The 24,756-nt window shown below is 32.2% G+C and overlaps 2 protein-coding genes across 3 annotated transcripts in view; both read left to right on the top strand.

Annotated features, from left to right (window-relative positions):
• Positions 1-7,330, top strand: part of LOC143069126 (angiopoietin-related protein 2-like) — a 99,089-nt gene extending 91,759 nt beyond the window's left edge. For both annotated transcript variants that reach the window (XM_076243600.1, XM_076243599.1), the window contains exons 6-8: positions 564-660; positions 2,215-2,379; positions 7,034-7,330. In XM_076243600.1, coding sequence (XP_076099715.1) covers positions 564-660; positions 2,215-2,379; positions 7,034-7,290 — 519 coding nt within the window. In that variant the 3' untranslated portion in view covers positions 7,291-7,330. The remainder of the gene's footprint in view (positions 1-563; positions 661-2,214; positions 2,380-7,033) is intronic.
• A 15,193-nt stretch (positions 7,331-22,523) lies between these two features.
• The window catches only part of LOC143066828 (uncharacterized), a 41,529-nt gene continuing 39,296 nt past the window's right edge, over positions 22,524-24,756 (top strand). Inside the window, exon 1 of the mRNA XM_076239640.1 lies at positions 22,524-22,759. Within this exon, the coding sequence (XP_076095755.1) occupies positions 22,561-22,759 (199 nt within the window). The 5' untranslated portion in view covers positions 22,524-22,560. The remainder of the gene's footprint in view (positions 22,760-24,756) is intronic.

The raw sequence follows: 24,756 nt of genomic DNA on the forward strand, positions 1-24,756 counted from the left end.
GGGAAAATCACAAAAATACTAAAATACTAAACTCAAAAGAAAGTTTTAAACGGAAAGTCCCTATTCAAATGGCAAAGCTCTTTGGTCTTTTAAATTTGGTGATGTACAAATAAACGAACCAATCTTGGGGGAAATCTGGTCAATTTATATTCATATTTATCACTAGAAAAATATATAATTTGACTTCCAAAATTCAGAACTATTCAAGAAAAAATAAACTATCCACACAATGGTTTTATCTATCACTAATTGTTTGTCTTTTTTTATCAGAGCTCCTTACATATTTTTTAATTCTTTAATTTGGAAATTATGTTCAAATTTATAAGTTACATTTCAGATTCATTAGCTACAATTTCAGATTCATTAGCTTCAATTTCAGATTCATTAGCTACAATTTCAGATTCATTAGCTACAATTTCAGATTCATTAGCTACAATTTCAGATTCATTAGCTACAATTTCAGATTCATTAGCTACAATTTCAGATATGTTGACAACAGAAAATAAAATGATCGGATTTGTTTATATGGACAATAACGGATTTTCTTTTGTTAAATGTGTTAGGTTATACAAAGACGGTATGATGGTAGTGTTGAATTCAACAGAAATTGGAAGGATTATGAGAATGGATTTGGAGACAAACAAGGGGAGTTCTGGCTAGGTAAGACAGATATAACTTTATATAAATTTCAAAGCCTGTGGGATAGTTATTCTTCAATTGTTCGTAATATAACGTTTAACTTACAAATACACATCATTGCTGAAAGACTTAATTAGCCAATCAAAATATTTCAATGGAAGATATAAAAAATACCTCACATACACACAATTCTCATATTCTGAAAATGATCTGCGCATCAGACAATTTTTTCCATTACATTTATTTGTGTCCGAAGCGCTTTTCTTGATACACCATCTTGACCGCACCAGGTCTAATATTTATAGATAAGAATTTATAAGGACCGAAGGTGCAGTTAGATGTATGATAAATATATTATCAACAAGAGCAATAGACTTTCCCCGCGAAACAGGGTACTTTCAATGCAATGGTTAGTATACGAAAGCCAGCAAAAATATTTTTCAGAGGATACTCTACAAACTGTTCCATTTGAAATAGTTAAGTTTGTGTCGTTTTTGTTATGCACGATAACAACTTTGTATCCGTAACTGTTGTCTTGCCGAAAATTTTGATTTTTTAACAATTTCTTCTCGCCTGCTACACTTTTGCATTTGTTGGTCTTTGTTATTCCTAAAACTAAAACTGAATAGATTTGCGATTAAACTTTGAAGTTGAATTGAACAACGTTGCAGTGAGAGATCACGGGCTGTTCCGGGGACTGGAACACTTTTTTTCTTGCCGATCAATACTTTTCAAAAGGAACATATCGTCGACCCCCACCCCACCCCCTCTTTTATCTTGGATTGGAATTCCATTTTGAAAATGGCTGGATCGACCCATGCGTTTTCAGTGCACTCTATATTACAATTCAGTGAAAATAGTACCAGTCTCGGAACAGGAGTTAAAGCTCATGTTTTGAGCATACCAGTCCAAACCCAGGTTTATTGGGCAGGGGATAATTATCGATACCGCAAAAAAAAAACCAATCATACTTAATGATTCCCATGATCTCTATTATACTAATTAGATAAAAGGAAAAACAACTTGGAACTCGTTATTCTCACATTTCAGTCAAAAATATATTTCCGACAAAAAAGAAGATGGTTGATAAATGGTTATTTTTAATATTTGTGAAATTTCATGAAGAATAAATAGCTCAAAACACCTTTCCGCTGTATTTCCTTATTCTCTTTAAAAAACAGAATGAAAGAGAAAAAGTATGCCTTAGCATAAACATGCTTACATGCTGCATGGTCGGTTGCACCTTTCCTAACACGAAGTATTGCCGATTTTTTTTCAGCAATTCTCACAATCTAGGTACTGCAACGACAATTGCGATATTTTGTGTGTCTGGTGTTAAATTTATTTTTAAAATAATGTTAGTTCATTCTATCATAGTTCGTACAATTACATCATTTTCAACCTGAATAACACTGTATACAATAATTAATTCATCTACATAAGAACATCACTATTGGATCGACGGTCTATATTTTACACTTTGAGAAAGCCCAAGATTTAAATGATACCCGCAAGTGTAATTATAATCCTAACAGTTTCCGCAAATGTCTATTGATATGCACACATACATTTTAGGCAATAAGAATATAGCACAACTAACATCAGTTGGAAATCATGAACTTAGGATCGATGTGGAGGACTGGGACGGAAACAAGCGTTATGCAGTTTATAAAAGCTTCTCAATAGGCGACGCATCTACAAAATACCGATTGAGTATCAGCAATTACTCAGGAAACGCAGGTATAAATATGAAATGTTTTACGGTGTCCTGTCTATCTTTCTTCGGGAAACATTGCATAATTTGACATTTAAACTTTTACTTTTGTCAGTTTATTTTCGATTTATGAGTTTGATTGTCCCTTTGGTATCTTTCGTCCCTCTTTTACGTTAAGGACAATGTTCTTTTTTGTTATGTCTACTTAATGGACATGTCCCATCAACATATTCGTTTACTGTTTGCGCATCTGGCGTATCAAATTATAAGCGTGGTACCTTTGATAACTATTGTCATTGAGGTGTAATACCACCAAATCATGGTACGTCACATCCGGTTGCATACGAAAGTAGGTCTAAAAAAATATTCCCTTGAATTTGACCATTGTAGGTAATTAATCCTACATTTTATTGCAGTAAAACTATTTCTGTGTCATAAACATATGTCTTGGGTATTTCAAAACACCATTATTTTTTATTTGTGATTTCTATAGAAAATTTTGTAATCTTGAGGTTACATGGTGACTAAACCTTGTACATAGATAGAATAAGGGGAGAAATTTGATTGGTTAACTTACAATGATGGTTATTTTCTTATATGCAATGAAATGTTATGTGAAACTTTTTCTATAGAACTGGACAGGATAAAACTTTACTCATGCCAAGTATTTCTTTATTTGAAACAAAGATAAATTCTGCACAATTTTTTGAAAAGTGCAAATTTAACAAAGACTAATAGGGGAAAATCAATGGTGGTATTACACCTAATATGGGAAGCTGTACATGCACCTATGGCCTTGTGAGTAATCTCATGTGTTAAAATTTCTTGCTATTTAAGTGAAATAATACAAAAAATGAAATATTCTGAGTGGATTGAGTCTCCAAAACACATTTTATGAGAAAATTGTCTTGAAATAGGACTGTACCATGAATATTCAGTTGACAGAACAAGCCATACTAAGTGCATATATTTATTTTTTTGGAGGGGGGTGGGCTTTTTCTCCTTATTTCTTATATTTTGCTATGATATAACATTTTCCTAGGTAATACTTAAATAAATATATAGTTACAAGTAGATGAAATTATTTTTAATGTTGTAACGACAAGTTATTCACTAAAAGAGAAGCCTTTTATGTCCCTCTTTGGAACGCGGCGTAAATTTAATTTTTATGTAAGGACTTATTGAAACCTTCATGGAGACAGTAAACTTTTATATGGGTTGTTTATTCTGCTAAAATGCTTCAATTACTCATTTCTTATAACATTTCCACCATAAATGATTGAAAGTTACCCCAATATTTTTATTTATTGGCCTGAAAAGTTGAAATTTTGAGGAAATGAGAGGTATAAATTGACCCAAAGAGACCTTATAAAGAAGACAAAGAGGTTTATTAGTGGTATTTTATGTTCCTAAAATCATCTTGTGTATCATTTTCAACTGTTTGTAGGCAGATAAGATAGATATTTGATCATTTATTGGTCCACAGTCTATTCTATCTTGATGCGGCTTGGTTTGGATTTGTCGAAAAAATTTTGCTTGAATCGCTGTAGATGTCGTCTTTCAATATACTAGATTTTTCTCAAACTATTGAACTGATTATGACAAAACTTGACAGAAATGCTTGAAATAACCAGTATTACAAAGGGAAAAAGTCACATTCAGTTTATTGAACAAAAAGGTCTTCTTTAGGTGTAATACCACCAAATCATGGTACGTCACATCCGGTTGCATACGAAAGTAGGTCTAAAAAAATATTCCCTTGAATTTGACCATTGTAGGTAATTAATCCTACATTTTATTGCAGTAAAACTATTTCTGTGTCATAAACATATGTCTTGGGTATTTCAAAACACCATTATTTTTTATTTGTGATTTCTATAGAAAATTTTGTAATCTTGAGGTTACATGGTGACTAAACCTTGTACATAGATAGAATAAGGGGAGAAATTTGATTGGTTAACTTACAATGATGGTTATTTTCTTATATGCAATGAAATGTTATGTGAAACTTTTTCTATAGAACTGGACAGGATAAAACTTTACTCATGCCAAGTATTTCTTTATTTGAAACAAAGATAAATTCTGCACAATTTTTTGAAAAGTGCAAATTTAACAAAGACTAATAGGGGAAAATCAATGGTGGTATTACACCTTGAGATAGTCATTTTCACCAATCATTCGAATTTTAACTTGATTTTTGAGCTTTGTGTGTACTTAATGTTATTAACATTGCTTCACCTAATAAATGGTAAACGACCCCTAAAATTATTGTTAATAACTTCAGGTAACGAGTGGTTTAAAGTGGTCAAATTTTATAAGAATAATTATGTTACCGTGTAATTTTCAAAACAAAATATTGCTTATTTGTTCAGTTCCAAAATTGCGTTAAAATTGATAATAAATAAATATGATGACCAATTCCGGTCAATCTTGCTATATAATCTTTGGGCACGATATTTAAATCAAACTCATCGTAAATACCAAGATTGAAATTTTATATATTTGCGCCAAACGAGAGTATTTTCTACAAAATACTCACCATATTTACTTCATGAGACTTGTGTGGTATTTTGGCAGATTTCTTTAAGTTTTTGTTAAATGAAACCAAATGAAAAACGCGTTTATTCCGGCAAACAGTACACTTCGTTTTTAAAACTTTCTGTAATACCTTTTCTAGCTAAGATGAGAGAAAAAAAATAAAATGTTTTTTACAATAACTAGAGAAAACTCCAAATTATATTAAACAAGTGTAACTGTGAGCTACTGCTAACTGATGATACCCCCGCCGCAAGTGGATAATGTCAATAGTGTCAAAATATGTAAGTGTTCGGTAAACAGGAAGTTGTCAAGTGATGAATCTGAAAACGTATCACACGGTATTGCTGACTTATATAAACCCTGAAACCAAATTTCAGAAATCCTGGCATTGTAGTTCCTGAGAAAAATACGACGAAGAATTTTCAACTTGGCCATCATGTGTAAAATGATATAAGTGTTCGGTAAATAGGAAGTTGTCGAGTGATGAATCTGAAAATGCATCACACGGTATAGCTGACTTATATAAACCCTGAAACCAAATTTCAGAAATCCTTGCATTGTAATTCCTGAGAAAAATGTGACGAAAATATTCATGGGACGGACGGACTGACTGACAGACTGACGGACTGATGGACTGACGGACTGACGGAAAGACAGACAGAGGTAAAACAGTATACCCCCTTTTTTCAAAGCGGGAGTATAAAAAAGACAATTGAATATACTGTACTTTGACTTAATCTAATTTTGCTTTTTGTTGTTTTCTATGACGGATAATCTGAAAATGCGGAGTTGAAAACACTTTGATGATTTGGGCACGAAGATAGAACGGTCGTCTTTTTTATGGCTAACCGAATTCAAATGACTACTGATCACTACTTCAATCTGACGTTACTACGAATAATGAAATGAAAAATAAGCCATATAAGGCTATGCACATTGATAACAGCTGAAAGGCGAAATATGCTTAGGCATATTCAAACTCATAAGTTGACAACAAACTAGCAAAGCAAAAATCCACGAAAAGACAAACAACAGTTGACAAAACAAAACATAAAAAACTAAACACTAAACATCACATTCACGTGTATGTACTGTTTAAATCTGACAGGAAAAAATATGTTGTGGTTAATTTTGCTTGCATTGAAATCACGTCTCACACAATTCCATCAGTGTTTCATCAATCTCCGGCGCAGAGCTCACTACCGTTCCGCAATCACTACATTGGGTAACACTCCACAGTGAGTTGTGAAGTTTCGAATTTTGGCACCTGTGGATTTTTCAAATATGAGAGTTTCAAAATTATGTATGTATGTAATATAGTTAGTTATCAAAAGTACCAGGATTATAATTTTATACGCCAGACGCGCGTTTCGTCTACATAAGACTCATCAGTGACGCTCAGATCAAAATAGTTAAAAAGCCAAATCAATACAAAGTTGAAGAGCATTGAGGATCCATATAGGCTATATTCTGTATGACAGTCCATATTTGCATATCCATACCATACCATACATTGGTCCGGCAATTATTGTAAGTTTTTTTTTATGTCGCACGAACTTTGTGATTAAATTTTATGAAAAAATGAGGATAAAGACACTCATTTTTATTTGCTCATTAGAGAGGTTTCTAAGAAGGTATCACTAAAATGCATTAACATTCTAGTTTGGTCCAATTTTGGGACATATGTGACATTTTCTCCCCTCTTTTTTGCAATATTTAATGGTAAATAAATGCAGAATGTTGCCATGAATACAAATAAAAGAAATTACATTTCACCCTTTTATCTTTTGAAAATTCAATGTATGGAAGATACTGATTACATATATATGCACATGTACAACACAAACAGTTAGGATAATGTATTAGAAATTCAGAAATAGGAGATGATAAAACATTTTATAGTTCATTTTTAATTTCATATGCATCGTAGTCTTCGCTCATGATGATCCATCATTCGTTGAAATAACACCGTTTTATACATTTACAAAGAGTATTTTTATAATAATATTTAATAATTTACCCCTTCGTATAATTGTAAAGGGTATGTAGACCTTGTTAGGAAGAAAGTGTTCATTCATTGTATTTCGTTGTTAAGGATGATACTTTAAAAAGCCGTGAAGTTTCATTCCTTTTGTTTTTCAGGTGACGGAATGAACTATTTCAACGGAATGAAGTTCACGACATCGGATCAAGATAACGACAAACATGGTGGTACCAACTGTGCTAGTCATTCCTACTTTAAAGGTGGATGGTGGTACAGAGACTGTTTGAGTTTAAGTAAACACGCTATGCTAAATGGCCATTACACCCATAGAAATAATACGTTGCAGGGTATTATGTATAAATCGTTTAAAAAAACCTCTCTGAAAAAATCTACTATGAAGATTCGGAAAGTGTAACTACAAGTCTTACTATCAATAAATGAAAGCTAAAACTGTTTTTCTATTTATTATTTAGTTATATAATATCTGTTATGTTTGTGATATAAGGCAGATGATGAAAATATTACAATTCATAAGTTTCGTGTGTCAGTAACACTTATCTAGCTTTACCTTTATCAAATATGCTCAAAACCCAAACATTTGAAAGCAAAATAAGTATATATACATGTATTCGTAAGGATCTTATCAACTAGATTGAACATAAAAAAAAATTAATGAAGTGGTATTCAGTTGGGAATCTGTAAAGTTGAAAAATACATCACTTTTGACTGAATGCAACATTAAAATACATAAAAACATACATTTCATATAAATTTTACAAACTTTAAAAAAAGATTACGTCATTTTAAAACACCAAATTTGTAATGAATTTAACCTTATTGCTCATATTATTGATTAATTCAGTTTCTGTTGCTTTTAATATATAACTTTTACATCCTGAATTACCACTTTCCTTGTCCGCAAATCTAGGAAACAGAAAAAAACAATCTTAAAATAGCAACCGTCCAGAGTGTTATTTGGTTTGATCAAGTTATTTCTAATTCATTTTAGACTAGAAAAAAAATAGGAAATCGCGGTACAAGTAGACAAGTGTTGAAACAAAGATATTGGACACGGTTAATAACTAAGGATTTCCTTACCCCAGGAGTACCTTAGCCGTATTTGGCACAACTTTTGGGAATTTGGGGTCCTCAATGCTCTTCAACTTTGTATTTGTTTGGCTTTTTAACTATTTTGATCTGAGCGTCACTGATGAGTCTTATGTAGACGAAACGCGCGTCTGGCGTATAAAATTATAATCCTGGTACTATTAATACATAAAATTCTATTTTTTTGGAGAGATGATTTTAGTGGTATTTTTAACTGATTTAACTCAATAACTATATGAGGTACGTTAAATCCGTTGACATTGCCGAAAGGGATCAAAATGAGTATTATAATGGAAAATATTCGATCTAAATCGGATGAAAAATTAAATATTAAACGCTTCATCAGAAATCAGAGACCAATGACCCTTCTCCCAATCTGTTGACATAATCAAGTTGCAGAATCGTATTGGCAATAAAAATAAATCTACATTCAAGTACGTAAAAAAATAATCTGTGTTTGTCGACTGAGTATGGTCGAAAGTGTATATGACACGCACCGATAACAGTCTCCGAAATTGAATATTTTCTCATAAATTGTCGTTTTATGCAGTAAAAAGATTATTTCAGAGACAGGAAGTACAAAACACTACTTTGATACGTCATATCACAAATATGTCTGACTTTGAATGGTTCAGCGGAATTACGGCTCAATGAAATCGGTCACTTATTTTAGTAGTATAGATACCATACCAACTATGTTCCTCTTCTTGTTGTTTTCTTTTTCGTTTAGACGGACTTCTTACAACTAATTTAAAAATGGAGGATATATAAAAAAAGAAGATGTGGTATGATTGCCAATGAGACAACTGTGCACAAAAGACCAAAATGACACAGACATTAACAACTATAGGTCACCGTACGGCCTTCAACAATGAGCAAATCCCATACCGCATAGTCAGCTATAAAAGGCCCCGATAAGACAATGTAAAGACGTTACGCGCGATGTTCGTACATGTAAGCGTAACACAACGTCGCGAATATTTCGTAACGTTCAACCCAAAACTTCGACTGAAACGTTGTTTTTAAGCATGTGCGACATTCTTGTAAGACTCCGCAAAATCGACGGTGCTTTTTAACTTCTTATTGAAAATTGATGTATTTTAGATTTTTGAAAAATTAAGAAAAATAACATTTTAAAAAATCATATAATTCTACCATTATAAGAGCACTGATAAGCAAACAATTGACGTAAATTTGAGTTGAATTCGTTTTTACGTCAAAAAATGGCGGTGCGACAACCTTGTAAGCCTTTGAAAAATTGCTCATAAATTACCATATATAATTTATCAGGATATTTGTCTTTAAATTCATAAAATTAAGCAAATCAACATTGATGTAGTAAATACAAATACTAAACTTTTTCCAGTTTAGATAAATGTTTTTGGATTCTCAAATCTGGAATCCCAATTTTTTTCACGGTGGGACAGATTTTCCCTTGTAGTATTTTTTTCCCCTATGACGTCATCATAATGTCATAAAAAATGCATTAAAGACTGAAGGAACCTTTCTGTTGAATAATGGAAAAAAACGTTTTTCAAAATATTAAATAGTTAAGACGAAAATCATAGTTTAGTGGTTACAACAAATGAAATATGTTACGCGGGACAGCCAAAAATAGCCGTTTTTTTTTAAAGATGAAGCTTGTCGCCTGCAGCATAAAACATAGTTTCAACAATTATTTATTTCGTTTTTATTTTTAAAAAAACATTATTTTTTAAAATACGTACAATAGCAATGAATATGATATAACACAATTAGATATTTTTGACTTGCATCTTGCCAACTACACCGATTTTCTAATGAGGTACGAACATCGCGCGTAACGTCAAAACAATTCAAACGAGAAAACTAACGGCCTTATTTATAAAAAATGAACGAAAAACAAATATGTAACACATAAACAAACGACAACCACTGAATTATAGGCTCCTGACTTGGGAGAGGCACATACTTAAATAATGTGGCGGGGTTAAACATGTTAGCGGAATCCCAATCCTCCCCCTAACCTGCGACAGTGGTATATAACAGTACAACATAAGAACGAACTATACAAATCAGTTGAAAAAGGCCTAACTCATCAGATGGACAAAAATACAAGTGGACGTGGCCGGGTACTTGTACATCCCGACAAAAAAAAGACACTAGGAACAGATCTGAGAGTACTCGCAGTTATCTTACTGCTAGTTCAAAGCCACTAACAACTAATAAAACAAATCTTGCATCTAAGACTAAACTATCAATCCGTACACATCCAACATCCAATAGATTTAGTGTAAAGACGTCATAAACAGCCAGAGAAAAAAATGACCTTGTACAATGTCAAGTTCCAGGTATCGACAGATTGTAGATCCATGAATGTGTACATGTATATAACATACTAGTAATATTTAGTTTGCTTTTAATTTACTGATAACAAAATCAATATTTATACCAATAAAAACAATATTCAATGATCTTATTACAGTGTTGAATTGGTAACCTTTTAGAATAAAAAATGGAAAACAACACGTTTAATAACTTACTGTAAATAAGTTTATTTAAAGGAGCGATAAGTTCACATGGATCATTTCGAAATTTCCGGGCACGGTTAACAACATTTCCGTAAAAATGAGGATGTGCTATCCCGTTTGAAATTAGTTTTCTACAAGTACAACCAAACTTTAAAACCAAATCTTTATATCTATGGAAAAATTTAGTAAAGGTTTTAAACTTTTGATTTTTCTACGCTATATACTACTATTCCCCATGCTCAGTTGAAAGATGGACTTCACCATCTCATAAAACAGAGCTTTTTCTATAAAAATGGGAATCGTAGATACAAATTTCTTGTTTTGGGTTACAATAATTCATATTTTGTGAAGAATCACACTGAATCTTCCAGAAAATATACTGAAGATGATATTATCAAAATGCTGGACTTTTTGATCGACAATATATTTGTTCAGTTTGGAGAATTAATATTTCAACAGACAATCGGTATTCCAATGGGAACTAATTGTGCACCCTTGCTGGCTGATTTGTTTTTGTACTCGTATGAAGCAGAGTTCATTCAAAACCTTCTAAAAGACAAAAAGAAAAAACACCTTGCGAAATTCTTTAATTTTACTTTCCGATATATTGATGATGTTCTATCATTGAATAACCCATACTTCAGCCAATACTTACATCTCATATATCCCAGTGAACTTGAAATTAAGGATACTACTGATACTAGAAGGACTGCTTCATACCTTGATCTTTTCCTCAATATTGACGTAGATGGACGACTTCACACGAAAATCTATGACAAACGGGACGATTTCAACTTCCCAATTATCAATTTCCCATTTCTCAGCAGTAACATACCATCTGCCCCTTCGTATGGTGTTTACATATCACAATTGATACGTTATTCACGTGCTTGTTCACACTATACGGACTTCATATACAGGAGTGTGCTACTTACGCAAAAACTTCTCCAACAAAGTTATGACGAGGACAGATTAAAATTGACACTCCGTAAATTTTATGGACACCATCACGAATTGGTGGATCCATACGATGTGTGTTTAACCAAACTAGCTAAGGACATTTTTACCATATGGTAGATTGTGGTTTGTCATTATGTCAACTAATCTTTTAATTACCAAACGTGACTTATTCCCGATTGTGACTGTTTTGCTGAGTGTGAATTCGCATTACTATAAGACGTGTTACGGTACTTGTCTATCCCAAACTCATGTATTTAGTTTATATGTTTAATGTTATATTTGTAATTCTCATCGGATTTTGTCAAATGTGTTGACGTCTTTTCTATTATATTCATGTGTTATGGAAACAAAAATTAATCACCGCCGTCATTTATTAGATTTAATTTTGGTCAACATAATCTGTACGATAATTTAAGTTTGAAGTTGGATTAATAACAAACTGCACATATACATATCATAGTTAATTGCTATTGATAAGTATTGCAATATGCATTGTGTTTAAATGCAATATCAGTGTTTAGTTCTATTTTAATCTTTAATCAATCCTAATTCTATCTTACTTTTGAGATATAGTTTTTCATATGTGACGTAATTTTTCTGCTGTTTCAGAAATTTCATATGTTCAAATTTTTAATGCCTTTTCACCATCGTATGTGACGTAATTTTTAATGCCTTTTCACCGTCGTATGTGACGTCATTTTCATAATTTACTGCGTTGAGGCCTGGACTGAGTCGGGTGTGTCTATTCTGTGTTGGTCATTCATTATGTATTCGTGTTTGTTTTATGTAATGAGTTAATACTTCAGTTTCATTATGTATATCTGTTATATTAATTTGATACAATTTACTGTTTGCAATAGCATTAATTGTTCTAAATAATTAGGATGTTCTTATCCCAAGCATACAAACTTAGCCGTATTTGACACAACCTTTTTCAACTTTTGATTTTTAGTGCTGTACAACTTTGTACTTTTTTTCGCTTTCGATCTTTTATATCTGGGCGTCACTGGTGAGTCTTGTGTGGTCGATGCGAGTTTTTGGCGTATTAAATTTTTAAACCTGATGCTTTTTGTTATTCATTAATCATATGTTTCTTTGTCTAATGCGTTTTCCTATTTGTTTGTATTGTAGTCCTGTAAGATTGTGTTGTCATTTCTATGTTATATTTAACATTGCCATTAAAGTGCGAGGTTTGGCATGCCACAAAAACAAGGTTCAACCCACCATTTTTTCCTTTTAAAATGTCCTGTACCAAGTCAGGAATATGGCCATTGTTATATTATAGTTCGTTTCTGTGTGTGTTACAATTTAACGTTGTGTCGTTTGTTTTCTCTTATTTTTGAGTGTAAATTGACATTGCGATAAGACGTGTCACGGTACTTGTCTATCCCAAATTCATGTATTTGGTTTTGATGTTATATTTGTTGTTCTCGTGGGATTTTATCTGATGCTTGGTCCGTTTCTGTGTGTGTTAGTTACATTGTGGTGTTGTGTCGTTGTTCTCCTTTTATATTTATGCGTTTCCGTCAGTTTTAGTTTGTTACCCCGATTTTGTTTTTTGTCCATGGATTTATGAGTTTGAACAGCGGTATACTACTGTTGCCTTTATTTAAGTAATTATGGTAACGATATCCCTGGTTTAATAATTTACCAGTAATACATAGATTACGTTCGTTAAAAAAACCATCAAAAACGTCACAACAGACACGGGCATAGCGAACGAGCTGTGAAATATAAACACCGTAAGATGGTGCCAAAGGAATGCATGTTTCTTGAATATAATATTGAGGTTTATACATGTAATTGATGCCCTTTTAATGCATAATTCGATAACGTTTACACATCATCTTTATTGTATTGAATAAACTTATCATTGATACCTGGATTGAAATTTTGTACGCCAGACACGTGTTTTGTCTATAGATGACTCATCAGTTACGCTCGAATCAAGTAAGGAATACCAAAAAACAAAGAAAGTTCATCCTTCAAAACCAGTTAGAAACAGGAGTAATTGCAAGGTTTGGCCAATTACAAACCAAAGACAATGTATTGTTATGACACATTTTTATGTAGGGGTCAGCTGAGGACCGCCTCCGGATGCAGTATTTTCTCGCTGCGTTGATGACCCATTGTTGGCCTTCGGCTGTTATTTACTCTATGGTCGGGTTGTTGTCTCTTTGCAAACTTCCCCGTTTCCATTCTCAATTTTATGGTTGTTCTCGTTATAACTCGTAAATATACTTATGGTGAAAATCAACGATTTTGAACTTGTTTTCGACATTACAGGTACACATCCTAAGGTACTTTGTTGTCCCGGAACAGAAACAAATTTCATCATCACTTCATAAACTATAAAAACACAAAACACAAAACATAGGGAAATATAAGCACTGAACATCACAATATCCAGTTACTTTATTCATTTTTAAGAGGAATTGGTGTTAATAGATTTAATCTCTATAGGAAAATCCACATCAGATATATATATGGTGATTAGATTCCCGTAAAGTTTTTCTAATATATTTTTTTTGTGAGGTTGGGGGGAATCTTAGAACACTCATTTACAAAAACGTTTATATGCAGCAAAATTCCGACCAATGCGTTATTCAATTCATTTATTATTTCATTCAGACCAAAAAGTAAAGAATAAGTTAAACCAGAACTTTTTACATTAAGCTACTTAAAATGACATGAATGTACATGTAAAAATGGCGGCGAATTTAATACACAGAAAGCTTTTGGCTTAAAATTATTTCTACCTAAAGTCACTCTAGTGACTCTCCTAGTATGGCTGCCGGGTAAACATAACTTCTCTCTTTGATGATGAAGTGTGATTACTCTTGAGTAATTGGATTGACCAAAAGAGTAAATTATCATCCAAACAGAACCTTATACACAGCAAAATTTAATGAACCAACACAAGTTTTGTTCAATTGTGTCTCTGACAAGAATAGAAAATTTGGAATACATTTTTTTACATATCTTCAAGAAAAAAGTATTTATGACTACATTCTCTAGTAAATTTATTATATATATTATACATGTGTCGTGGATAATTTCTATATTCTTACAAGTCACTTGGTTAAAGTGGCTTCTGTAAAAACAAAATGAGTACTGCTATATTACCCCGAGATTGACCTTCCTGAGATCTCTGTGAGGATTTTTTCTTTCTGTATTTTCCTTAAATCAACATTCCTAATGTCTCTGTAAAAACAAACTTTTTTCTGTATTTCCCTTCAATTGATACTGCTTATGTCTCTGCGGGGAGTTTTTTCTTTCTGTATTTCCATTCAATTAACACTCATTGTGTCTCTTTGAGGATTTGTTTTCTTTCTGTATTTCCCTTCAATTGACACTCCTTATGTCTCTGTGAGGATTTTGTTCTTTCTGTATTTCTCTTCAATTGACACTCCTAATGTCTCTATGAGGATTTGTTTTCTTTCTGTATTTCCCTTTAATTGACACTCCTTATGTTTCTACGGGGATTTGTTTCTTCCTGCATTTCCCTTCAATTGACATTCCTTATGTCTCTGTGAGGATTTTTTTCTTTCTGTATTTCCCTTCAATTGACATTCCTTATGTCTCTGTGAGGATTTTTTTCTTTCTGTATTTCCCTTCAATTGATACTCCTTATGTCTCTGTGTGGATTTTTCCTTTCTGTATTTCCCATCAATTGACTCTCCTTATGTTTCTGCGAGGATTTTGTTCTTTCTGTATTTCTCTTCAATTGACACTCCTAATGTCTCTATGAGGATTTTTTCTTTCTTTATTTCCCTTCAATTGACACTCCTTATGTTTCTGTGGGGATTATTTTCTTTCTATATTTCAATTCAATTGATACTCCTTATGTCTCTGCGAGGATTTTTTTTTTTCTTTCTGTATTTCCCTTCAATTGACACTCCTTATATTTCTGCGGGGATTTTTTCCTTTCTGTATTTCCCTTTAATTGACACTCCTTATGTCTCTATAAGGATTTGTTTTCTTTCCGTATTTCCCTTCAATTGACATTCCTTATGTCTCTGCGAAGATTTTCTTTCTTTCTGTATTTGCCTTAAATTAACATTCCTTAGGCCTCTGTGATGATCTGTTTTCTTTGTGTATTTCTATTCAATTGACACTTCTTATGTCTCTGTGAGGACTTTTTTCTGTGTAAATTACCAGAGAAAACATACATTTATCTTCAATATGACACCACATTGCCCAAAGCATGATTACAATTATGTTTTTTTTTTATTTCTTGATCTGTTGTTGTCTGTTCTATGGTCGGGTTGTTGTCTTTTTGACACATTCCCCATTTTCATTCTCAATTTTATGTTTTAATGTGTCTTCGTTTACTTTGACGAATCTTTTGTAAAAAAAGAAACCCACGTTTTGGGTTACACGCAAAAGCCTACTTTATGTATTACTAACCAAAGATCTTTTTTTTTCTCCATTATATTAAACCTGTTCATCGACTCATCGACGTATCCCCATATTATTTTTTATTCTTATAGTAATATATTTAATGTATTCCAATTATTGCTAGGTTAACGTTTTACAAAAAAAAAGATGTCAGATTCTGAGTTAGGTTTCAGGACTAAAAGTTATCTTCCGTGTCATATCTGACGACAATTGTTTTGCACTTTTATCAGTAACTATCCATCTCGTTTTTATATAAATAGAAAGTGGGGAAGTTTTTATCAAGTGTTCTTTTTTCCTTTAAACAGGAAGGTTTTCTCTCTATTTTTGATATAAACTACAGATACTGTTATCCATTGCCATCAGTGATGAAAGTTAAAAACCAAGCGTATTTCATTTATCAATAGAATTTATCACACAAAATACAATATTCGTTCATGATCTCAGCGGAAATAAATCATCAAAAACAAATCGGGTCCTTCTTTTTTTTAAATTTACTATTGGTTGTTATCCCTTTTCTTTTGTATATGATGTTTGGTCTAATAAAGCCAAATAACGATCTAAGTTGGGTACGGATACGTAAAACAACGTCTATGTAGCTTTCAAAATTAGGTTTTTCAATTAGCTATGGCCTTCCACCATGTTTCTATTATTCTCCTATTTTATTTATATGCATTCAATTCTCTTTTGAAATAGATGATATTGGATCCTGATAATAACGTAGCCAATGTCAACTATATTATGTGTGTTATCTCTAGAAAATATTTGTATACATTTATGTGAAGTAGTATCAATTACTTCTTATGTCATACCAAATTCAAGAACAGCGGGAGAACTAGTGCAAAATAAATTATTGATTAGAAAGAGAGGGGGAATACACACTATCAATAATAAATTCACTTTATACAAAACTTTGAATTTTGAAATACTAAGGCCTGTATATCCAAGGAATAGATTACTGTAGGTGTATTTTGCTAACTTTTTAGGAATCTAAGGTAAGATAAATGTGTGAAATCTCTGAATAAAACTGAAAGTAAGCAAGATTCTATTTTGAATCCCCGCCGCTGTCTTTTAGAAAAAATACTGCAAGAGCTAAAAGGAGGGGGGAATAACGGGGGGGGGTCTTAACATAAAATATGACAAAAGCACTAATAAAAAACGTGATGTGATGCAAATGAAATATTTCCCTGGTTTAAATGCAAAAAAATACTTTATTTTCATAGTACATTGGAATATTTGTCACAAAAGGTCCCCAAAGGTCCCCCTCTGTTTAAAACAGTATTAACAAAAATGCAACAAGGAACCGAAGAGAACAGGGCCGTAACTACATTGAGGCAAATGAGGCAAATGCCTCATGTTTTAAATTCAAAAAAAAAAAAACTAAAACAAAAGATTGTCTTCATATGATTGTTTTCATATCAAATTGTTTTCACTGAAAGTGTCTTGCAAGAAGCAAGTTCTCTTCACTCTCTGATGTCGCCAGAGTTTTCAGAGTTGATGGTCTATTGTTTCAATTTTGTACTTCTGTGTCCCGGGTTTGTCTTTTGTTCATTTATTGTCCTACATAATGACTATTCTGAGTGTTGATTTTTATTTGTAAACGTGTCACACTGTGTAATATTTTATGTCCACCGATGTCCAGGCATTATGCGAGAAAATATTTTAAGAATATACGATGCTACTGGACACAGAAAAAAGTGGTCGTTTCTGCATGGAGAATTGATCTTGATATCAAAGAATACGAAACTGCCTTTCTTGTATATAAAACCATACCCAATTTTTCTTAGTATGGATTGCAAAATTAGGTATTTTCTGTAGGTGAGATATGCACAAAAGTGATAGATATGTATTATAAATATAGAAAATTAAATATCAACAAAAAAAAAAATATAAAAAATAACTGTATCATATACCCAAGCGCCTGTGGATAAAACTAGATAGCTGACATGGTTTAAATTAAAGTAAGACCACCAATTTCACGGTATCAAATCATTTATTGAAAAAAAAATTCAATGTATTGCCATATGACCTTTTACATTCAAGGGTTAAATTTGCATTCAGTCGTGTTCAGATTCTTTAACAGAAAATAAAGGAATATGAAGTACACGTGCACGGGAGCTAATCGCACACACTGTCAATGTATAGAAAAAAAACCAAATGATCAATGGTCAAAGTTTTTATTCCTGTTCTTCATCTTGATATAGTTGCTGGAGGGTCTTCAATAATGAAAGAATCATAAATACCGTAAAACAAGGTCAATATGGTCCCTAGTGTCGACTTGAGTAGTACTAGTATTTAACGCATATTACTGCACTAATGATTGTCACTATATTTAAATCTAGTCATAAAAAATCTCAAGTCAGCACAATACAAGACAAGAACAGACAGACAGATCCGGTATTAATGATTATGAGAATTACGATTTTCGCTTATCCTACATATCGGTCTTTTAATGTTTTGAATTTCCCTAAAACTTTAAAGTCTTGAATAACAATGAATCTATGTTTTTGCTTTGAGACCAGAATATTGTCGAAAAAATAGCTAAAAATGATTTGCATTTCTATGAAAGAAAGAGTCCGGGAAACGCTCAGAATGCACGATTTTGCGTTATTGTTCTCAGAGCTTATTTTTAAGGCCCCCAGACCCCTCGCCAAAATTTTTCGCCTCGCTACGCTCGGCGGATATATTTTGCCTCAGTATTAAAAGGGGGTAGTTACGGCCCTGGAGAAGGAAATTAAGATTGACAAAATCAAACGCTGGACTATTTCAACCAACAAAAGGAAATATATCTACTGTAACATTCTAACTTGGTATAGGATTTTTTCGTAGAAAGTTTTTGAATTTAATAGATTCAATGAAATAGTCACCAACAAAGTTTCCATTTTGATGTGAAAATACAAACGAAAAAAAATGTAATAAATGTAATTCATTGTTTACAGCAACATAAGATATTTTTCATTGCTCTTAAGGGAACGGGGCATGTAGCAGGAGACGCTTACCCTGTCGAAACATTCGCTTACCCTATCGAAACATTCGGTCTAGTTTCTTATGGAAATCAGGCAGTAATTCCCTCAGGTTTTGTTCAGTTTGTCTTGAGACATAACCTTTTATGGTAAATTAACTCATCATAGAAACGAGGATTGAAATATTGTATTTGAGGCAAACGCGTGTTTCGTCTACAAAAGACTCACCAGTGACGCTCGAATAAAAAAAAGTTAAAAGTGCCAAAAAAAATACGATGTTGAAAAGCATTGTGGAGCAAAACTTCCTAAATGTTTTGCCAAATACACCTAATGTAATCTTTTCCTGAGGTAAAAAAAAACCTTAGTATTTTATAAATTCAATGTTTTGTTAACAGATTAATTTATAATTATAACCATATCAATGATAGTTCTTGTCGACCCAGTGGTTGTAAATACACTCATCATAGATACCAGTGTCGAAAGTGTGTATGCATGTTTAAGAAGGGAACCTGTTTGACTATGTAGTACTATGAATTGACAGTATTTCTAATTCGGTACATTTAATCTGATGCCCAAACTCAGAAGAGACTGTGGAAACTATTTGTCTTTCTGCAAGCATAACAAAAAAAATATAAAATTGCTATCGCAAAAACAGAGTGAGTACATAGAAAAACTCAAAAAAATGTAGTTATAGACACAAAAACTTTCCCAGCTGATATTTGAAAAACAAACTTAACTTGACTGAATCATTAATTTTTGTTCCAACATGTTGTGTTTTGGTTATATGTATGTCAATGATATCTTGTGTCTACAAATTACCATAACTGAACAGGCAATTCGTTGAATTCTGCTTAAAAATTTCAGTCAGATGTATCTCAATGATATCTTTTTTTTCTACAAATTACCTGAATCAGGCAATTTGTTGAATTTTGTTATTTTTAGTAGTTTATATAGTGACTAGCAAGATAAGGCTTTTTAGAAAATGCCTTAAGAAAATGCCTGTAAAATGTCAATGGGGTGCTCTTACTTTTAGAAGGCGGTACTACGACCCATTGTTGCTACCATTTACGTCATTTGGACTGTGGTGGATAACTGTCGCATTGGCAATTATATCAAATCTCATAAGTAATACATATATGTTTTACATATTAATTTAGTAAAATTACTAAAATTAGACTGCCTGTAGTAATCTTGAGTATTATATTATCAGTGCAAACTATTGACAAACAAATTATCTGACACATTTTCAAACTGATAGAAGTCATAAATCCGCCTATATTACCATTACACATTTGTACCTGTTGGGTCTGTTTGTTTTATTAACACATTCTTGTCAATATAATGGATTTTTACGGTCATACAAGTAAGAGATTTAACTAGCTATGCAACCAGGTTTTATAAACTCATTTTTAAAATAAATGATTTACCAATCAGAAACTTGACAGATATTTTCCATTCGTTTGATGTAAAATTGAGAATGGAAATGGGGAATGTGTCAAAGAGACAACAACCCGACCAAATAAAAAACAACAGCAGAGGGTCACCAACAGGTCTTCAATCTAGCGAGAAATTCCCGCACCCGGAGGCGTCCCTCAGCTGGCCCCTAAACAAATATATACTAGTCCAGTGATAATGAACGCCATACTAATTTCCAAATTGTACAAAAGAAACTAAAATTTAAATAATACAATACTAACAAAGGCCAGAGGCTCCTGACTTGGGACAGGCGCAAAAATACGGCGGGGTTAAACATGTTTGTGAGATCTCAACCCTCCCCCTATACCTCTAACCAATGTAGAAAAGTAAACGCATAACAATACGCACATTAAAATTCAGTTCAAGAGAAGTCCGAGTCTGATGTCAGAAGATGTAACCAAAGAAAATAAACAATATGACAATAATACATAAATAACAACAGACTACTAGCAGTTAACTGACATGCCAGCTCCAGACTTCAATTAAACTGACTGAAAGATTATGATTCCATCATATGAACATCAGGCACAATCCTTCCCGTTATGATGTGTATGAGCTTGAGATTTTGCCGTTGGATATTAAAGAGACTTTTCGTTTTCTGTTATTCTTTCAGTTAGATATTTTTGTATTTTAATTTTTAGCATCATATCAATATGTAATGCCAACCATGTAAGATAGACATTTCAACATTAATTAACTATAATATATTTCAAAAATAATGGATGACTTTGTTTAGTTATCCTGGCAATGCGTTTCTTTTAAAAGCTGTACCATCAAATGATAAAAATTAGCAATTTTTTTATGGTAAATATTATTCACCTATTGACTGGGTGCGAGGGTAAAAGCAAGGTGTTGTCCATGAGATACAATTGCTCGAGGCAAAGCCGAGAACATTTGTTGGTAAGCGAAGGGACTACTTTTATCCGCACTATCAGTCATTCGGTGTTTTATTATACTGAATAACACAGTCATTAAATGTTTGTATATACCAAATTAACCAATTTTCCTAAAGTGTACATATATCATCTAAAAAAAAAAGAAAAATGTTTCATAATTTGACATGCAAAAGATGAGCTATACGGGTTTTTTTATAGTTCGTGTTGTATTTGTAAATATTTCAACTGCAATCAAAACTAGAAATAAACTTTCTGTGCCTATAATAAATTCTAGCTTAAGTACACCAAACGCAAATACAGTTTTAGAATATGACGATCAATCCGTATTATAAAAAGGTAGTTCTATATTCTATAAAAAATGCGCGCGAAGATTTTCTTTCTCTGTTATAGGTTGCATTTCTTTAAAATCTGTGAAATAAAGCAAATTTGGTTAAATTCTGAATGTTCCCCTTTTTCACCCTATATAGGTTGCATTTCTGTAAATATTGACAATGCAATTTCCCATAGGAACTCCTTTTACGGCTAAAACTGTACCACTTTTACTATGAAGTTTTAAAAAAAATCTTATCCTAGAATTGAAAGTTCATATGCACCACATTTTTTTTCAAAGGTCAAAATATAGGGCTGTGCGGCATATTTTCAACGTTTATATGCCCTGAACTTCTCAGAGTTTAAACTTACACTAATTTTCTTAACTACCCCTACCTCGAATGAAAGGTTACCACAGATTTCAATGTAAACAATATGCACGTGTTTATTTACTGGTAACATTCCCAAGTTCTGTCTCTGCGATATGGAACACAGAGAGCATAACTGGGAACCAGTATGTAAACAAAATGAATTTTCTATGAATATTCAATTACTCCCCAAAAGAGGCGTGTTTTGAGAAACAGCTGTATTTACAAAGTGCAACCTATAGTTGCTTTTTGTGTGTTAATTACAATCGACACAAACAGATTATATCATTTACGATATTAGAGTTTGACGTTGTCAAGCACACAAGTCCAAGCAGAATAGTCCATGACATCATTATTGTCCAATGAAAAATAAGCATGAAAAAGTACGGGAAAGATGATTATAAAACTATTAACCAGGGTAATAGTCTTTGAAACTATTGACTGGCAAATACTCTGTGGAATGAAATAGCACAACAATTTCATTATATTTTAAATAGAAAAAAACATACTGAGATACAATTAAAAATTTTAGTATCATGACGAGTGAACGAACTTCACATTATTACTTCAAACGTGAAATGTTTTTATTAGTTTATATGTTATTCTTCCTTATTGTAACTATAAATATATAGGAAGCTGGAAATACAGTTTCCTTCACTTTACATGTTATAATTGCGATATCATATTGTATTGTTTATATGGCATCCATTGAAATGTCTGCGTATGAGGACATTAAACGGGAAGACCATACATACGACGTTATTAAGAAACAAATTGAAACAAAACATGAATTCAAACCATCGTTGAAGCAATGTTTATTTTTATTTATTTTAATACTGACATTGTTAGTGTTGTCAGGTGTTGTAGTTTGGACGGTGACATATGTTACGGTTCGTGGTAAGTCAAAATGTATAGCATTAAATGTCCGTCATGTCTTACATAAATTTTATCCATTTGTTTAGCTATTTCACTCATTTTCAATAACTCTTGATGCATAAATAATATTTAGCCATTTATATTTTTTTTTATATTTAGATGCAGATGAACGAGTACTTATAGCAAAATTCAAAACAGGTCGCCAATCAAATGGGGAAAAATTCAAAAGCACTAACATATCAAACGAATAGATAATTTCATTCTGTTGATTTGGGTTTATTTTATTTTTTGTTTTACCTTTAGTACACAGGGACCGTTTGCCTTCCGTCAAACCTTTTAGTGGTCAAATATTATTGAAAACGATCCCTTATTCTTAGTTTTGACATTTCGTGACATAAAATCAATAATCAGCCATATTGCGATAGTGTATCTTTTTAATATAAGCAAAACCTCAAATAAGATTTAGCAATTGCTCGAAATGGAACATACATCATACTAATTCCGATCTATGTTGCATAATAGAATATATACGGGATATTTTTTATTAACTTAAAATTTAACAATGTTTATATTAGTAGTTAATCTTTGTTTTCACTCAGATATATATGAGCATTGGCTTATTCTTGCTTCATCACATTTTCATCTTCAGTAACATAACTATTTTTCTGAATATTATTATATCCTTCGCCCTGTATTTTTTCGTCTCAAGATATCTGGTATATGATTTGTACTAATAAACAACTTTAGTAAAACAATTTCTAAGTGAAAATATCGATTTATCTTTTAACTTTATGTTTTATTAATATTCAACCAACAATGTTGATTTGATTCCAGACAGTTATACTGGGGTCAAAATTGAAAGTAGCATTCTTTACATGATTTTGCATATTGTTTTGTTAAAAAACAAAGTGCATACAACGCATTGAATTGATTACATACATGTATGAACAAAACCTTACATCTCCCTCCCAAAACAAGATAAAGAAAGAAGTATAAAAATGATGTAGTGTGATATATAACTCATTTACTTTACATAGTATATGCGTATGATCAAAAGATTTTAAGTCCTTGTATTATGTTATTGAAAGTGAGGTTGTGACCGAAGGTAATTTTGACGTTTTAGATTTCGACCGTTGCTATACATTGATATTGGTACATTATTATTCATGGGGAATCTCTAATTAAGGTTTCAATTAATATGATCTTGAAATTTTTAACTAGGAGTGTCATTGTGTAATCCGGAGGTTGCATTTTTTTTGGATTGACTGGAATAAGTTCGAGATCATTTTTTTTCTGACAATAAAGGTCCGTTTTTTTTATCAAAATTTTCTAATCAAAAGTGGATGTGATTATTGTTAAAAGACCACGAATTGTTATTGGACTTGTGGTATCTGATAAGGTCATTCTACTCTTTGTTAAAAGACATTTTAATAAAAAAAAAAAATGCGATTATTATCGATATTTTCTTCAGGAAAAATGCTTTGCTTTTGCTGCTTTTTTTGTTTTTCAACTTTTCTAATAGTACCTCCCTGTATTTTCTTGTAATCAGTATGTTTCCACAATAGTAATAGACATTGAAAATAATATTCTCCATAATTGTTCGTTGCATCGTCCTGACAGAGAAATGCGGAGACTAAATATGAGGGCTAAATACCTTTATGTATTCAATAGAAGTGAGATGCAATTTTTTCCCAAACCATAAGTGTAGAAACCTTAAGTCTTTTTCATTTGAGGTCCTTGGTAAAAAAAAAAACATAACGAGGATAAGGTCACAGTCAAGGCCATGTTTATTTTTGTTTTTGTTTGAACATATCTTTAAGGACAACATTAAGGTTACAATGACGTTGGAGAAGAAACGTGAGTCTGGCGTATAACATTTAAAATATGGTATTTATAATGAGTCTTTTTAAAGAAAGGTATCAGAATCATGCAAAGGGGGATTCATCTCAAAACATGAATTAATGACATCTTTGTTTTAAGGTAAGGTTTGCATGAAACCTGGATTTTTTTCTTAGTGA

This window comes from Mytilus galloprovincialis, chromosome 3, assembly GCF_965363235.1.
Source record: "Mytilus galloprovincialis chromosome 3, xbMytGall1.hap1.1, whole genome shotgun sequence".
In the NCBI taxonomy this organism is placed as follows: Eukaryota; Metazoa; Mollusca; class Bivalvia; order Mytilida; family Mytilidae; genus Mytilus; species Mytilus galloprovincialis.